Source organism: Salvelinus namaycush, unplaced genomic scaffold (genome assembly GCF_016432855.1).
Source record: "Salvelinus namaycush isolate Seneca unplaced genomic scaffold, SaNama_1.0 Scaffold6, whole genome shotgun sequence".
Classification (NCBI taxonomy): Eukaryota; Metazoa; Chordata; class Actinopteri; order Salmoniformes; family Salmonidae; genus Salvelinus; species Salvelinus namaycush.
Genome location: NW_024061308.1, coordinates 662,816 through 681,271, shown reverse-complemented (window position 1 = coordinate 681,271; position 18,456 = coordinate 662,816). Strand labels below are relative to the sequence as shown.

The following is an 18,456-nucleotide window of genomic DNA, read 5'->3' as shown; positions in this document are numbered from 1 at the left end:
CAGACATATGACCACCGACCCAATTTGGGAGCTGCCAAAGTGTCCATCATGTCCCGCAGTTGCTTAACGCCACCCAATGAGGTCTCTCCCTTCCTCGGTTTCACGGGCGCTGTGACAGTGTTCGGTTGAACTCTCCACAGACAGGGCACTGCAGTTCAGCGACTCTTTTCTTGCTTGCTCGCAACTTCACTCTCCCCATCCTCGGCCCTTGTATTATTCGACGGGGCAGCGGTGAAGTCAGCATGACGTCATCTAGAGATGCGATAGCCTGGCAAGGTGAAACAGAGTTTTGTTGAGTGGTTTTCTCCACGGGCTGCGTTGCCTACAGAGAGAGAGAGGCGCGGAGCTGCAAAACATGGTAATCATCACCGCCACCACCTCAAGCTCTGCCGCGCACTCTCCTATTTCTACCCCTCTGCACTGGGGCTCTCGTTTCATACCCAGAGTTCAGATCTGCGTTCCAAAAATAATCCACTGCCAGCATGCCGAAGGAAGAAAAACAAGAAGAGTGGTATTTTTAGGGCCATTAATTTTGACCACGTGCCCCGAAGGTAAACCGGAAGGCCATTGCGCAAAGGCTCCTCATCAGTATGTCCTACGAGGCCAGCACGCACTGGACGTTGACTGCGATTGTGCTCTTGGGGTACCTAGTCGGGATTGTGTCATCATATCCTATTCCAAGCAGGACAAATGCAACTTTATTGGAGAAAAGATGGGAGACCCTCTTCTCCCGCTCCATTCTGGGCATCTCGGGGGAGAGATCGGACCTGAACTGGGAGAGTGACTATTTGCTAGGTATCAAAAGAGTGCGGAGGCTCTACTGCAACGTGGGCATCGGGTTTCACCTCCAGGTCCTCCCAGACGGCAGGATAAATGGTGTACATAATGAAAACCAGTACAGTGAGTTGCTTCCACAGATGTAATGCAATAGACATCACATAAAGGGTTCGTCAATAATTATGCATCTAACAGAGCCTATAGCCCATATTTTGCATGATGTGTCATAAGACGCGAAGCGAACATTGGATGACTTCTAGAGCAAAGACAGATCTTTTAAAAACACTATCCACCAGTGCTAAATATCTCCCTAAGCTCAAACATGACATGAATGTATGGACGTATTTAGACAACAACTTATTTTTACACTGGCTCCTACAGCGGCCCAGAAACAAACAGTCACTGACACCGCACACGTCCAAAAGGGCAATTATTACGCGATAGCCTAAACTGAGCAAATATCCAAAATTGAATGTGGGAATGTATATAGAACAAAGACTCAGCATCCTGCGTAGCAACCTGCAAGGTTACACCCACAGACGTAGAGCACATCCTAGCTATAGCCTAGCCTACAACCATTTCGAAACATATTTTGTGCCAATCTGATCGGATGTGTTTGTCCAATATCTAATATTTGGTATTTTGTTCAATTAGGTCTATTAGAGATCTCAACGGTAGAGCGAGGAGTGGTTAGCTTGTATGGTGTGAGAAGTGAGCTGTTTGTCGCAATGAATGGCCGAGGAAGGTTATACGGAACGGTAGGTATGCTCAGTATTACATTTATTGTCCTGCAATATTTGTTTGAATGGTTCCGCGTGACATTTGCTATTATGACTGATCGGGTTTTATTTGCATGTCATTTAAAGCTATTGGGTGTGCCTATCTTAACATGTGCTGTGAATTATGTGATAAGACATATGCTAGTAGAATGCTATTTTGGTATTTTTGATGGTTCATTATATATATGTTTACCCTTATTATGCGTTCGTATTTAATTGTAGGCAGCAAATGAGCTAGGGGCCTGTTCATGGTCGACTTGCCTTGGGCAATAATGATGAGGTTAACAGACGCATAATTTTGTCACGCACTGTAATATGGCCCTGCGTGCGGGGGAAAGCCCCCCGACACTCCAGAGCCTGTCATCGTGACTTGGGACCATATGAAATTCGTCCATTAAAGATGAATATTATTTACATGTTAGGTTACATTTGTAGGTTATGCCTATCACTGAAGCCCCGTTTATACCTGGTGCTAATATGGGACTTGTCCTGATCTTATATACACATTCTGATTGTGCCCACATTTCCAGAAATGTGTTTACACATGGTATTAAAATGTGTCGTATCTGTCCACTGTGTCTGCATTGTGACCAGATTTCCTGGTCCCTTCACCTATGCAAATAATTTCACAGCTATTATTTCAAAATAATATTTCTTTATTGTAAGACACATATTGGTGTAACCAGTTAATGGTGCCTCCTGTCAATGATTTTAGAGGGCAAAATAATTATGATTTAAAATGGTTTCTCTGTCCAGATCTGTCTACACTTGTAAGATATCCAGACACAATGTGTGACTGACTACCTCCGGTGGTGGGCAGGATGATCTGACCACAATCAGATCACAATGTGTCTTTTGATTGTCTACACCTGTCTACAAATGTGGGCAAATTCAGAATGTGGACAAGATCAGGACAAAAGACGCAAATTAGAACCCGGTATAAATGGGGCTTGAGTGAAGTGCGTCCTCTGACTAATAGTTTTGAGTTAGGATTGAGTTAGTCTCCAACAGGTCGATCAAGAGCTACCAGTAGCTCACTGCCCACCTGTGAGTAGCTCACCAAACAATTCTGAAACTACACTCAACAAAAATATATGCTATAATTTCAAAGATTTTACTGAGTTACAGTTCATATAAGGAAATCAGTCAATTGAAATAAATGAATTAGGCCATAATCTATGGATTTCACATGACTGGGAATACAGATATGCCTCTGTAGGTCACAGAAAGGTAGGGGCGTGGATCAGAAAACCATTCAATATATGGTGTGACCACCATTTGCCTCATGCAGCGCAACACATCGCCTTCGCATAGAGTTGATCAGGCTGTAGATTGTGGCCTGTGGAATGTTGTCCAACTCCCCTTCAATGGCTGTGCGAAGTTGCTGGATATTTTTCTGGAACACGATGTCGTACATGTCGATCCAGAGCATCCCGAACATGCTCAATGGGTGACATGTCTTGTGAGTATGCAGGCCATGGAAGAACTGGGACTTTTTCAGCTTCCAGGAATTGTGTACAGATCCTTGCTACATGGGGCCATGCATTATCATGCTGAAACATGATGATGGCGGCGGATGAATGGCACGACAATGTCCTCAGGGTCTTGTCGTGGTATCTCTGTGCATTCAAATTGCCATTGATAAAATGCAATTGTGCTCGTTGTCCAGTAGCTTATCCCTGCCCATACCATAACCTAACCGGTTATGACGCCGAACTGCAGTCAGGACAACAAGCACCTAGATTAGCTTCCCTGAGATGGTTTCTGACAGTTTGTGCAGACATTCTTTGGTTGTGCAAACCCACAGTTGAATCAGCTGTCAGATGGCTGGTCTCAGACGATCCTACAGATGAATAAACCAGATGTGGAGGTCCAGGGCTGGCATGGTTGCATGTGGTCTGCGGTTGGAGACCGGTTGGATATACTACCAAATTTTCTAAAATGAAGTTGGAGGTGGTTTATGGTAGAGAAATTAACATTCAGTTCTCTGGCAACAGCTCTGGTGGACATTCCTGCAGTCAGCATGCCAATTGCACGCTCTCTCAAAACTTGAGACATCTGTGGCATTGTGTTATGTGACAAAACTGAGTGGTCTTTTATTGTCCTCAGCACCTGTGCAATGATCTTGCTGTTTAATCAGCTTCTTGACATGCCACACCTGTCAGGTGGATGGATTATCTTGAAAAAGGAGAAATGCTCGCTAACAGGGATGTAAACAAATTAGTGCACAACATTTGAGAGAAATAAGATTTTATGTGTGTATGAAAAATGTCTGAGATCTTTTATTTCAGCTCATGAAACATGGGACAAAGACTTTCCATGTTGCGTTTATATTGTAATGAAACAGGCAGGGAGCAGGTCTCGAACCCTCGACCTTCTAGCCCGAGGTCCGGCGCGCTATCGACTGTGCCGCAAAAGCATGCTCGTGCGGCAGAGTCGATTTCCGCGCTTATAAACACAGGGTCGTTACACTACTCCCTCCTTTCAAAGAGCGCGTCCTCGCGACTCTACGTCTTACAGGAACGCGCTCACCGGCCAAGCACACGCACTGTCGTGGATGCAAGGTCCGATCACTTCTGACGCCAGTGTAATGAAACAGGCAGGGAGCAGGTCTCGAACCCTCGACCTTCTAGCCCGAGGTCCGGCGCGCTATCGACTGTGCTGCAAAAGCATGCTCAAACGGCAGAGTCGATTTCCGCGCTTATAAACCCAGGGTCGTTACAATATTTTTGTTCTGTATACATGCAATTTTCACGTATTCTCACAAGTTCTCTCACAAGTATCAGACACCCAGCTAGCTCCCAGCTAGCCTACTATCTAATCAACGCAACATTGACATTATCCCACCCCAGGTTAGCCACTACTGGCCAAATCTAACACAATATCTGCCAATTAATTTCCAGCAATATTGCCCCTGTCTGTCTGTGGTGCGCGCGTTTGTCTATCACTCCGTGTGTAGCCAGTTGACGTGATTTTGACAGAAATAATTTCCCCAAAACCTTCTCAATTAAATGTTAACTGCAAAGTAGGATTATCTGGTAGAAGTATATCATGACTAAGTATATCATTTGTATCTATTATGTGTTATTTGCAAACTTTGCAATTAAATTACCAGCAGCAGTACAGAACCATGCTAGACCGGCACTTGAGACACATTCCTCGCTTGCTAGATGCGCAATTAAAGGGCCAGATGCGCAATTAAAGGGGAATTACACTCGAATCAAAATGTGTTCGTTTTCTTCTAGACCCCCCCAAAATTGTCTTCTGATGTGATTTAAGCATTAACATGGACTCAGAATGTTCCAATTTCGTTGTTTCTGTATGAACAAGTGTACATTTGAGAGTTAAAAACAAAAAACATCTCAAACCAGAAAAAAGAAAACTGAGAAAACATAATTTGGGAAAATATAAACATAATTTGAGAAAAAAATTACAGATTTTATAGGGCCCCCTTAGAGTTGTTTATTAACCATTTTTCTTCCAGGTTCATTGACAGAAAACAGTGCACTACTTTCTCTTGTACCCTAAGGACCCAGAAAGAGTTGCAGAGAGAAGGGAAGAATGTGCCTATTTGAAAGCTAGAAGAAGAAAAAAATAATTATAAAAAATTTGCTCTCGAAGGTTGGAGGCCACTGTATTAGGGTATCTGACGGACGTCATCAGCTCCCCATCTTGTCGATAGTCCCAGCACATGCTGTCTTTTCACAACGTATTATTGCAGAAAATTGTCAGAAAAATAATACTCTGAAAAATATTATTTGTGAAATGTTTATTAAGATAGACAAATATGATTCACAATGAACAACTTGCAAGGTGAGCAAAAGAAGGCCCATGCAGCTTTCCAATTGCGCATCAATGAACATCACCAAAAGGATACAGTTACATAGTGTATGCAATTAACAACACGTTTACATTAAAGACATACTCTGGTATTTTGGTAACTAATAAAGCATTTTTTAAACCTCTCGCTTTGGGCTGGATGTGTCAATGTGTAGTTCATGCATGCATAATCTATGATCAGAATTACTGTCTTACCTCAATCAGCCATGAAATCCCTAGTTTGAAAGTAACTGTTTTCTTGAAGCTGTGTTGTGCCATTTTCCCTACATTTTGTGCAATGTAGGCCAGCCCCCTAGCAATTCGAGTTTTAACCAATGAGCTTCAGCCCCTCAAGCATTTGATTGACAGCTAGCAAGAGGACTGCCCAGCGTTATCCAATGAGGTTGCAGTGGACACAGTAGAGAGAGAGAGCGCAATTACGTGGTGCACATATGTGACGTAGTACTCCATTTTCAGGGATCACTTTTGGTTCGTGAGTGCGACATTCAGAACTACTGGCTAAAAAGTATACAAAAGTACTAGATAATCTCTTTAATTATTGCACTAATAATTCATTGGTTAATACGCTAACTAATTACCCATATGGGTGAGAAATAAGTTGTACAGCAGTGCTACCTGTGTGTGATATACATTCATTGATGTTTTAAAAGGCTAGTTCACATTAACTTCATCTTATTACTACACATAAATAAATCTATAGACCTGTAATCTATAGGAGTTAGTAAACCAACATTTGTTTTTGTTCAGTTAGCTGCAGCTTAGTATTGTCTGCATCAAGCACAAACTATGGGAGTGGTAGGTAAGGTCCCTGTTAGCATGCTCCCAATAGCATGTATAAACCCCACCAAAACAGCAACATGCACAGTGCATTTTTGTTGTTGATATTGAGTGAGTATGATATTTCAGGATTATATCAGTCAATTTCAATTTTTTATTGTAGTTTTCAATAAAAAAGAGAACATGCAGCAATTATGGTTAGATATCCTCTCAAGAACATACATGATAAACAATTTTGTTTATTATGAATTTTGGATGGAGCAAGATATGTGCTAGTCTTCAGAGACAAAGGTTTACAGGTTCTTCCATCAACCCCAAATTTGCTACAATAATATGTTAGTGCATGGCTCCCCTACTTTACATGTGAACTAATTCTGGGTGAGGATGAAATGTATGCATGGCATGTATTTTTCTGTGCAACTTGTACAACTGTATAAAACTGGTAACTGAAACTTAACTTGGCCATACTTTTTCTTTGACCTTTTCTCCTTTGTTATTTTCAGACAGTCTTCCATGATGAGTGCAAGTTCAGAGAGAGCATGCTTCCAAACAACTACAACGCCTATGAGTCTTCCGTTTACAGAGGCTCCTACATTGCTCTCAGCAAGCATGGCCGTCTGAAGAGAGGCAAAAAGGCCACAACTGCCATGACTGTCACACACTTCCTCCCCCGAATATGAGCAAAACTGGCAGGCAATAACTCACTTATTTGCACATGTGGATTGTTGTCCAGGTAACATTATACTATATACACCAGTACAAATGGACTGAAAAAGAAAGAAATACCACTATATGATAGTATTTATTCAGTCTTTATATGTATATTTCGGTAGCTTACTTTGTATTAGAACTTACGGATATACCATTAATTGCTGCTTATTATTTTATCAGTATTATATAAGGGGTGGAGAAGCTTCATCTGTCCCCTTCACTTTGTATGGGTGCTTGCCATACATAAATGGTGGAGACCTTGCCCTGTCAGTAGATGACAGCTCATCTCAGCATCTAGAAGTGAAATGGATACTTTTTATTACCTCAAAGCGCCATTTCCCGAATGAAATAACGTGTGCATGATATTTCTACTGAGAAGAATGCCTGTTTACTTTGAACTTTTGTCATTATCCATCAAGAACTAAACATTTTCCATCATCTGTGTCAACATTATATCATTGTCTAGTAAGGGCAACTAGAGCACTCACCAAATATTTGTTTCCTTGCTTTGTGATGAGGGAGTGGTTGCCTTTGATTCCTACTTGTGGGTCCTTCCCTTGCATGTGAGAAACGCTCCCCTCAGTCAGAAATAGGGATGACACGCAAGTCATCACTCCCTCAGTGACTCCGGGGGGCTTTAGCCCAATTCCTAGAGGGCCAAAAGTATCTTCAGTTTATTTTCTTTCCAAACTTAGATCAGTTAAGTAATTGAGACTGTGTTGGACAGGTCGGACCCCTCAGGAGCTCACAGCCATTGATGTGGGAAGCTAGAACTGGAGACCCACCATGCTAGGAGAACTTTGACAATCCTGGCTTTTATGAGGCTAGATGGTTTTATGAGGCTGAGTGTGAGATGGCTTGATGTTTAGACCAGATTGAAATGTGTGTGTGTCTGGTCTTGGACTAACTGGGAGCCTGCTGTATCGATCGATCAAACAGTTTGATTCGTTTTTAAACTGATGAGGGTTGAAACCTTAACTTGTCTGCTGGTTTGAAAAAAAATGAGAGCACTTTTACAGTATCTCCATTTCTGCAGTAAATGTTGAGCTGCATAAATAGTGCTTGTTTTCACGTTCACTCTGTAAATGAGGGTCTGCTACATTAATTAGAAAAATATGTAAATATTCCTATTACATTTTTTGAGAAGGGATCATTATTTCATGCAATTAAGATGTGCTAACAACATTTCAGGTATCACAATCTGGCTATTATGTCTAATATCTGATATTTAGATAATAATAAGGATTGTACTCGTACGTACCTGTTTCTCTCTTTTATTGTTTAAACTGGTTATTAAGTTGTAAGATCTTGTGTGGAAGAAAAACAGAAGCAATGTCTCAAAGCAATTCACCAAAGGCTTACAGTAGTGATGTTTGGGCTTTGTACAGTATGCAGCATAATTGAAGTCAATGCTTGCTTGCTCTCCTCCTCGAATACTGTACCTGAGCAGACCCCCCTTGGCCAGTTGACACTGTAAAACCCTTTGTTCAACAACAGTCTTGAGATTCCAGAAGTATCCTTCCTCCCCCACCCGGAGCCATTTTAGTCCAAGGTCAGAGTCATAGACCTCTTTCACTGTGTCTAAGCACACATGGTGTTCAGGTTCACCAGTATCACTTTGCCCCTTTGACGCCCCTTTGACCTACGTTCGCTCTGTTATTCCTTTATTTATTTATGAATGGTGTGTAGCTCAACGAAAACCTTGCATGAATGACATAAGGTGATTTTTAGGTGTAAGTGGTTTGATTCTGTATCGCTCTTTGACTGGTCGCCAATGAGCATGGATTTATTGGGAATGAAGTGGCATAATCTGATTTAAAGATTTACCTTTGGCTATTACAATGCTATAAGTATGTTTGGTGCGTCTGAGTAAAATACACAGGAAAGGTCATCTTTGACCTCTTTTACCAACCTTTAACTTCACGCCTGTTAAATTCTTATTCCAACACAGCATTGGTAGCCCACTGTAAAATGGATGTGAGCTGGTACTTACCCTCACATAAGTACTTACAGTAGTAAGAAGAGACAGGCTGAGGCTTGATGCAGTGTCTGGTTGTGATGGAACACAGGAAGCATCTGTGTCAAATCAAATCAAATGTTATTGGTCACATACACGTGTTTAGCAGATGTTATTGTGGGTGTAGCGAAATGCTTATGCTTCTAGCTCCGACAGTGCAGTAATATCTAACAAGTAATATTTAACAGTTTCACAACATATACCCAAAATACACATAAATCTAAGTAAGGAATGGATTAAGAATATATATACATATATGTCAGTGAGGCATTGGATTAAGATACAGTGGCATAGAATAGAGTACAGTATATACATATGAGATGGGTGATGCAATATTTACAAACAATTAAAGTGACTAAGATACGGTAGAATAGTATAGAGTACTGTTTACACATATGAGATGAGTAATGCAAGATACGGAGACATTATTAAAGTGGCTAGTGTTTCATTTAATTCATTTCATTGTCAACAGTCATCATACTCCATATTTGCCACAGCCAAAGAGAAAGCAAAGTTCCAATGAGATCAATTCACCAAGCTGAAATTGTATCGATGTGCTAGCTAGGCGCTATTTCCATCAAGGAGGATGGCAGACAATGAAAATATGTAATACAAAGGCTGTTTTGGATTTGGACCGTTATGAGACAAAACACGATTTTATATGGATAACTAGTACTGCTGTTGCTTGAACCATGGGGCTCCCAGGAGATATAGCTACTGTAATAGTTATGCAAGTTAAAAGTGTTGCTCAGTCTGCCAAGTAGAATAATCTCTACCGCTAGCACCAGATCAAGCCCACTTTCATTGTCACAATGGAACTGAAAAATGTCTTCACCACCACATGTCTTCACCACCACCTACCTATTCAGGATGATGATCAGTAATTGAGGAATGAATGAAAACAAGCTTTTCCACTGTCTTGCATGTGTTCGTCTGGGATGATAACATAGCAGGATTCATGGTTTATTGAATTTGGATGGTGCAACATCTTATCTTCCATCCTTTCTTCTCCCCATAATGTCATCATAATAAGACATGCAATGTGAATGTTCATGAAGGTGAATCATATTTGTTTTGATAACAACATCCTTATCATTCTTCTTTTTTTTTGCTGGTCCATATGGGCAACAGGACACTATCATGACAACATGCAAATACGTGAACTGAAATAGATATTTGGAAGTGTGAGAATTGTGCTTCTGTCACAATGCCTTCTCATGTCATAAGGGGCACCTAGTTCAGTGTACACCTGTTAGTCCAAACCATAGGTCTTTGTACCAAATGTATTAAAGCTGCTTAAAGAGTGTTAGATACTCAAATGGTGTTCAAGCCTACAGTAACTTACAATACAGTGCGTTGCAGGCTCTCCAACTTGTGAAAAGGTGCTATGGGTGGTAGTGGATAAGGGAGTGGTGGTAGCGATTCAGTGTGTGTCCCTGTGTGTCGGCAGCCTAAGTTTGAGTTCTCTCAGTTTTCTATTCCTGCACTGAGGGGAGTGTGCTTCCTTCTGAATCCGCCTCCTCTTTTTTAACATATACCTCACCTTCTGCCTTAGTTCCGATTTATTGAAATGATTGTAAATTAGTTTGAAATAACAGACTTCTCCAATCATTTGTTTCTTAAAAAATATGATGACGAGTAAGAATGCTAATATACTAAAAATGGTTTTCCTTTTATTTTTGTACGTATGTGCTGTGCACAGCAGTCAACTGTATTCCTGAATGAATAATAAAACATGTTTTATATGGGTTGTTATTGTTGTTGTTATTTTATGCCTGTGCTGTATGTCAATTGGGAATTGGATTTAGAATGATTGAACCTCCTATGTGTTGATTTGGTCAAGGCCACCCTGAGTATTTTATATTGAGTAGGTAATACAGTATACTCAAGACAAAATATGCCAGCGATTTACATGTTTCTTTGTGGCAGTTGATAAATAAATGTAACTATTTCAAGGACTATACTGCAATTCTCAACACACTCAAATTCCTTTGATATATGTGAAGCTGGGGCTCCCCCTTCTGGCAAAAATAAATATGGCCACGTTCTGGGAAGAATGTGGTTCACCCAAACCACGGTGAAGGCGATTATCAGAGAGCAGGAATGGCATATGGGCCAGATACTTTAACCTTTAACGTGAGTGGCGGTGGTGAAATTCCCTGAAAATGTAGGCTACACGAATACATAATACATACATAATTTCCCACACATACATTATTCTGTTGAGCTTGACACCTGTTTTTTTATAGGTTAGAGCGAGCATAATGTATTGTTAGCCGTGTTATCTAAAGAGTTCATGAAACTCAATCTCACATCCGGTCAGCCAAAAAAGTCTCGACAGGGTTGGGCCAGTCACAGAGCTGTCAGTCTTCAAATAGAATCTTTGGCCTCTGTTCCCGTCAATTGTGTTCAACACTGCACCTTGAGTACCTCAGGATTACCGTGTGAACCGGCACATTTCCCCAAAATGCAACCGGCTCTCCTCGTGATCTGGCTGGCCGCTCTACAACAATCCATTCCGGTGAATTGTTTCCCTGTACACCTAGACCTGTCGCCACCGCACAGGACAATCAAAGGAATCTTCACGCGCTCCGAGTCTGTCGATACAGGACATTATTTATGGAAGGTGACTTTGAATGGACATGTAAAGAAAGCCATCTCCACAACCTCTCTCGGTAAGTGTATTTTTCTTTAATTAACTATTTTCATACTACCCAGCGAGCACATTTGGTTCCTTGGAAGTTGTGGGAACGTATATTTCTGGTTCAGATGTGGCACCACAGGTTCTAAAGTGGTGTGACAAAAGTATTGCGTGTCTTTTCAGGGGCCTGGAGTTTTTCCTGATCTCATGACCTGGGCCCGGTTTCCCGATAGTGATAAAACACTATTAAGCCTAGGTTTCAACAATGCATATTTCCTACTGCATGCGTTTCCCAAAACACCACGCAGAGAGCATGTTCGCTAAATGTGTCGATACTGATAGGATCAAAAGAAAGAACACTGCTCTCGGATCTCCCTTTCCAATCTTACCTTAATATTAGAATTTTTCCACAATACTGATGACGTAACAGCTCCTAGAGATATCACATATGACTACAAATATTGAGGCGGCTTATTCTAATGCTTACCCTATAACAATGCACTAAATCAAGATTTGGCACACGTTACACCATGAAATATATTCAGGCCAACATTACAGAAAGTAGTGTACAAATAGTTAAATAAAACTACATTTCATTAACATAAAATGGATTTCAATATTATTCAAATATATAGGTCTGTGTAGCCTATATCATGTATTTATTTTAATACAGCTATCTGGGTTTATTTAAAGTGTCTTTATGTCCTTCGCTTGTTTTGCAAAGAAATGGGCAGCTTTGTATTTGTAGTCACTGTCACATTCATTCTAAAGTTAATCAGCGGTCACATAAAGACAAACATCTTGAGTTTGTGTTTAACTGAGATCTTGTGTATAAAGTGACGCAGAAGGGCAAAAAGGCATTCACAACGTACTTAGCTGTTCGAGTAGTCTGAGGAGGTCATTAAATAACGAGTGTTTTTCAAGAGCAACTTTAGTAACGTTGGTTTTAGGAAACAGCTCAGAGATCTAAGGATGCTCCTACGACGGTTCTAATGGTGAACGTAGCCCTTAAATGCTTTTGGGAAACTGGGCCCAAGTCAGGTAGCTATGGGTCCTATTCGTAGGTTATGTCAAAATATTATTATTATAGATGCAGTATCTTCCCTTTTCATCTGTGCTATGACAATGGGGCTGGGGGCTGTGCCATACACATTTAGCTAGCTGAATGCATTCCACCGAAATGTGTTTTCTGCATTTAACCTAACCCCCCCTGAATCAGAGAGGTGCGGGAAGCCTGCCTTAATCGACGTCCATGTCAAATCAAATGTTATTTGTCACATGCAGATGTTAATGCGAGTGTAGGGAAATGCTTGTGCTTCTAGTTCTGACAGTGCAGTAATATCTAACAAGTTATCTAACAATTCCCCAACAACTACCTAATACACACATCTAAAGGGGTGAATGAGAATATGTACATGTAAGTATATGGATGAGTGATGGCCGAGTGGCATAGGCAAGGTGCAATAGATGGTATAAAATACAGTATTTACATGTGAAATCAGTAATGTAAAATATGTAAACATGATTGAAGTGGCATTATTTAGAGTGCATTGTATAAAGTGAACAGTGATCAATTTATTAAAGTGACCAGTGATTGGGTCTCAGTGTAGGCAGCAGCCTCTCTGAGTTAGTGATTGCTGTTTAGCAGTCTGATGGCCTTGAGATAGAAGCTGTTTTTCAGTCTCTCGGTCCCAGCTTTGATGCACCTGTACTGACCTCGCCTTCTGGATGGTAGCAGTGTGAACAGGCAGAGGCTCGGGTGGTTGATGTCCTTGACTATATTTTTGGCCTTCCTGTGATATCGGGTGGTGTAGGTGTCATGGAGGGCAGGTAGTTTGCCCCCGGTGATGCGGTGTGCAGACCGCACCACCCTCGGGAGAGCCTTGCGGTTGAGGGCGGTGCAGTTTCTGTACCAGGCTGTGATACAGCCCGACAGGATGTTCTCGATTGTGCATCTGTAAAAGTTTGTCAGGGTTTTGGGTGACAAGCCAAATTTCTTCAGCCTCCTGAGGTTGAAGAGGCTCTGTTGCGCCTTCTTCACCACACTGTCTGTGTGAGTGGACCATTTCAGTTTGTCTGTGATGTGTACGCCGAGGAACTTAACTTTCCACCTTCTCCACCGCCCGGGGAGCAGTTGTTGTTGGGGGTTAACTTCCTTGCTTAAGGGCCGATATCTAGCTAGGCTACTAAAGCTACTAGTTTTTGTTAGCTAGCTATAGATTGGATCATTCTAGCTAGTTTTGGAGGACGACTAAACCGCTTTTATAAACTGCTTTTATTAACACACCTTGATTTCCATGAACATTTGTGTTCGCTCATGAGGCAGGCAGGAGAGGGACAGTCACCAGTTAACACAGCCACGAAGTAATAAACCCCGCCTATTTAAAAAAAATTCTCATCTTAAAATCAGATTTTAAACCTAACCACACTGCTAACCTTAAATGAAGACCAAGAAGCACATTTTTGTTTTCATACATTTTTACGATATGGACAATTTTGACTTCGGCTGTCATCTAGTGAAAGCCCAGGAGAGGAGCGTGAGCGAAGAAAGAAATCAAGTGCCGGTGAAATCAAATGTAGTTGTCGGGAGACATGGTTGATGAGACGCTGTAGCTAGGAGACCACTGTGACTGAACCCACCTGTTGCAGCGAGTGTGGGGGTTACCGTGTGAAATCTCAGGGACAGGGTTGTATTCACTTGACAAAACCAAGGAAAACAGGCTTTAATTGGGGGAGGTACTATGTCAACTTGTCCAATAAGAAATGCCTGCTTTCTTTTCATTACAAAACATTTTATACGTTTTTCTATGGCGTGAACAAATGAATAGGGTAAACTTGTTCAGTGCTGCTGCTTTGAAAGTGGTGCCCCACCAGATTGAAAAGGCAAATGCTGTCTCGCCACATGTTTTCCGGCAGCTCTGTTTGTTTCACAGGAACGAAGTCATATGTTTTCTGACCGGTAAAACACATTTTTTAAACGTTCTGAGAGCAGAAGTGAAAATTGACTGTTCTGGGAACGTTTATTTTTAAGTTGCAGGAAGGTTCTGAGAACGTTTTACTCTGGTTCCTTAAATCTTTCCCTGGGAGGTTTTATTAACGCTCTGAGAACGGAAATTATAGGTTATTAGGAGTTTTCTTAACTTCCTTTAAAACATTCACTAAATGTTTCAATAATAGTAACACTGCTAGCTTATTTTGGGTATATTAAAAAAAAAGAACTCCAAGCACAGATAGGACAATGGAAATTCCTTTCCTTAGGGATTAATCATGCAAACACATACATTTTTTTATTGTGACAAGGCAGCTGTGAGATTCTAACCTATAATCTTCTGTTCTCTATCCATGGAATTAGTCCACTACGCCACCAGGATGGAGCTAACATGTCGTGTTTTCTTACCAATACAAAGCTGTTATTTTTAGTCTATTCAAACAGACCCTATTTCAAAGGAAACAAGCACTCATTAAGACCAGGTGTGGCCATTTAGTGGGCATGGCCAACACACTTAAGATAGAGGATGGAGAGTTTTGTTGATGCTGAGAACGGAATGTATGTTTTTCAATAATAATAATTAATTTTTAAAAAATCAATTAATAATAATAGAACGGTCTCTCTGAACGTTACTAAAGTTTGCATGTGGTTTTTATGGAAAGTTTTCTTGACCTTCTCGGAACAATTTGAGAACAAGATTTTAAATAGAACCATTAGGAAACCTGTAGGAAACTTTATCCTTAAGTTCTGAAATTCCCACAGAAGAATGTTGTTTCTGAACTGTTAAAGAATATTCCAAGTGTGTGTGTTGAGAATGTTCCAAAGCCAAGCAACTATCCTGTAGGGATTAATGCCAGTATTGTGACACTCATCACTATCGCGGCAAGGAATCAAAACACGAAGCGGCTTTAACTTCTTTAGGAAAACTGCCCTAATGTTGGAAAAAAACATCATTATGTTGTCATCCAGAGGCACATTTATTTTCATATTTTCAAGCCATAGCACACAATATTTTACATACAGCAGGTTTTTAAAGGACCAAAGAGTGTTGCTCTGCGTTTTCATTTTTGTCATAGAAAAATAAATAGTATGATACTGGTATCATCCCGGCCTTACTATCCTGCACCATTCTCAGAAAGTTGTGGGAAGGTTGTATGCAAAATAACCATAGGACAGCCACGCTCTCACCAAGCTCTAAGAAACATATGGTTCTCAGAACGTTACGTGCTTGCTGTGTATGCTTTATTTTGTAGTTAATTTCACACAAATAGATTTCATTCAAGTTTTCACACTCAAACTAAAGCAACTGTACAGATAATGTCAAAATTAACTAATTCAACAAAGTGCCTTATTTAGGATTGTTTAATAATTTACCAAAAGAAATACATTGTCTGTCTCTATGTACAGTATGAAATTGTGACATGTTTTTTTTATTTTTCCATAGTTGTCCTCCCAATAAGAACAGAAACAAGTGACTTTGTGTCAATATTGGACTTGAAAAGTAAACGTTTCTTATGTGTGGACGTCGAGGAAAAGTGGTTCAGTTCTGTAGGTATTGCATGGCAAGTCATCCATGGATGGCCACTCTGGGAACAGTCAAATCTGCTCTCCCAAATCACTTCACATTCATTGTGTAATTAATTTCCGTAGAATCACTTAACCTATTCATGTGAAGTTCAAGTTGTGTTTCTGTTGTCACTCCCTACCAGATGATGTTCAGCAGGAAAGAGTGCCTTTTCCAGCACAGGCGGATGGAGAACCATGTTGACGTGTTCTATTCATCCAGCAATGGACTGTTGCTCCTACTGGAAGGGGCTGAGATCCCTGAGAAAGGGTATGACTTGTTAAAGAGACACATGGTTTACAGAAGGAAGAGGAGCCAACAGGAGAACCCAGATGCAGACTCCATCATGGAGGATCAGGACCTGGCTATGCAACAGGACCAAGAACGAGCTAGCGCCATTTCCAAGGAGACCATCACTTCTTGTGACGACCCTTTGCGGGTGTTGCATTCCAATAGCCCAGGCAGTCCTATCAAAATGGCTGTGCAAAAGGCAGACAAAGTGGCCCAGGGTGGTCTAGCGGTCTAAGCAGATGCCTCCGGCACACGTCTACGGTGTTGGTATAGGTTTGAATCCAACCTACTGCCCACTCTCTTTCCCCACTATCATCCTCTCTCTTTATCTTAGGGGTAGGCAACCCTGTTCCTGGAGTGCTTGCAGGATTTTGCCCCAACTAAGCATCACACCAGACCAAATGAGCTAATTGATCAGTTCAGTGATTGACTAAATTCAACACACCTGGTCTTCCAGGTTGGTTAAATCAAAAACATGAAGTGCCTGTGTCACTCCAGAACCAAGGTTGCCTAGTCCTGCTCTAACTGTTCAATAAAGTCAGAAAATAGCTTAAAAATATATTTTTAAAAAGGAAAATGCAGAGAAAGAGTGACGCATTGGCCAATAGCTTGACTCGAAAGGCCAGAGAAATGGGCTTTGAATTTGAAGCTTGTCTGGAAAATGTTTAAACTTTTTGCTAGATAACATTAAGGGATATACAGTAATGCCATGCACCAGTGCCTCAATCCTCGTGAGTTTGTGATTTTGCAATCGTAGTCTGGATGGAGGGGTCACAATACAACTTGAGAAGGAGCACGTTAGATTGAAACAAGGAGGTGAATTAGAAAGCTGATCAGTGAGCATCATGAGAAACAGTCCTACAGTATATGCTGAGGTAGTGCTTCCTAAGGTCATTAATGAGTGGATGAGAATGGGTGGAGGAGACCATGTGTATAGTGCAGTGAGAATCCAACCTTTTGGTTATGCAAGGGTGTGATGCACTTTTTCACTGGGACCAGAAATCGGCCCTGGCATTTATAACACACCGGCCCATTTCTTTCCTCAAGGCCCTGACAGCAGCCAATTTTTTTTGTGGCCCCCATGATGATAATTTTGCACAAAAAAACCCAAGTTAGGCAGGCCCACGAGGTAAAAAATCAACTGGCCCATCTGACATTTTTCACGAAATGCCTGATGGCCAGTCCGCCCCTGCACTTTTTAAATATTTACATTGCAAAAGACTTTCAAACAGTTTGGTTTTCTCTGTGTCAAGGATGAAAGTCCAATCAAATCATCCTGAAAATATGCAGGCTCATTATGAAATGGGCACTTCTTGTTTTTATAACAGTGTATAAAAAGTTAAGGCAGGTCACCCATTTCCTTTTCTACATTACTTAGAATCGTATATCAATTCATACAGAGAGACGTTTGAGTAGCAGTTGATGAGGGGCCTGTTTGGCAACATTCAACATAATTTGTCCTTTTTGGGTAATGCCTGGGTTGAACCAGTGTCATGTTGTCCTTTTAACTCCTTTTAAAAAGTACAATTTTAAACTGGTTTGGTATTGAGCCTGATGTTGCAATAATTTGTTTGCATGAGATTTTGCTATGCATGTCAAAATGGACCAACATTTCTGTATGAATTATTGTAATTGACAAGTAAATATTATTTGATACAACATTGCATTAATGCATTGTAACTTCTATTAATTGAAGACCATTTTTCAATAGATGTGTAATGGAATTACTATATTTTGTCAATCTATAGGTTGTGGTGGATGTTCACAATGTTTAAATATGGTAAATACACTATATATACAAAAGTAAGTGGACACCCCTTCAAATTAGTGGGTTTGGCTATTTCAGCCACGCCCATTGCTGGCAGGTGTATAAAATCGAGCACACAGCCATGCAATCTCCATAGACAAACATTTGCAGTAGAATGGCCTTACTGAAGAGCTCAGTGACTTTCAATGTGGCACCGTCATAGGATGCCACCTTCCTAACAAGTCAGTTCATCACATTTCTGCCCTGCTAGAGCTTCCCTGGTCAACTGTAAGTGCTGTTATTGTGAAGTGGAAACGTCTAGG

At 40.9% G+C, this 18,456-nt stretch overlaps 2 protein-coding genes across 2 annotated transcripts; both read left to right on the top strand.

The window, feature by feature from the left end:
* Positions 1 to 355: 355 nt before the first annotated feature.
* Positions 356 to 6,936, top strand: LOC120041990 (fibroblast growth factor 6-like). Its single transcript, XM_038986863.1, has 4 exons — positions 356 to 445; positions 552 to 900; positions 1,432 to 1,535; positions 6,677 to 6,936. Exons 1-4 carry the CDS (start codon positions 356 to 358, stop codon positions 6,851 to 6,853), a joined length of 720 nt encoding a protein of 239 aa, XP_038842791.1. The 3' UTR covers positions 6,854 to 6,936.
* A 4,317-nt stretch (positions 6,937 to 11,253) lies between these two features.
* Positions 11,254 to 18,052, top strand: LOC120042004 (fibroblast growth factor 23-like). The gene is made up of 3 exons (XM_038986879.1): positions 11,254 to 11,576; positions 15,976 to 16,079; positions 16,241 to 18,052. The coding sequence occupies exons 1-3, from the start codon at positions 11,369 to 11,371 to the stop codon at positions 16,619 to 16,621; spliced, it is 693 nt and encodes a 230-aa protein (XP_038842807.1). The 5' UTR covers positions 11,254 to 11,368; the 3' UTR covers positions 16,622 to 18,052.
* Positions 18,053 to 18,456: the final 404 nt, after the last annotated feature.

Bases quoted from the DNA above. Each gene is read 5' to 3' on its own strand.
- LOC120041990 (XM_038986863.1), top strand. From the start codon at position 356: ATGGTAATCATCACCGCCACCACCTCAAGCTCTGCCGCGCACTCTCCT. The intron at 446-551 runs GTTCAGATCTGC...CGTGCCCCGAAG, and splicing joins GCTCTCGTTTCATACCCAGA to GTAAACCGGAAGGCCATTGC. The intron at 901-1,431 runs GTGAGTTGCTTC...TTGTTCAATTAG, and splicing joins ACATAATGAAAACCAGTACA to GTCTATTAGAGATCTCAACG.
- LOC120042004 (XM_038986879.1), top strand. From the start codon at position 11,369: ATGCAACCGGCTCTCCTCGTGATCTGGCTGGCCGCTCTACAACAATCC. The intron at 11,577-15,975 runs GTAAGTGTATTT...ATTTTTCCATAG, and splicing joins CATCTCCACAACCTCTCTCG to TTGTCCTCCCAATAAGAACA. The intron at 16,080-16,240 runs GTAGGTATTGCA...ACTCCCTACCAG, and splicing joins AGGAAAAGTGGTTCAGTTCT to ATGATGTTCAGCAGGAAAGA.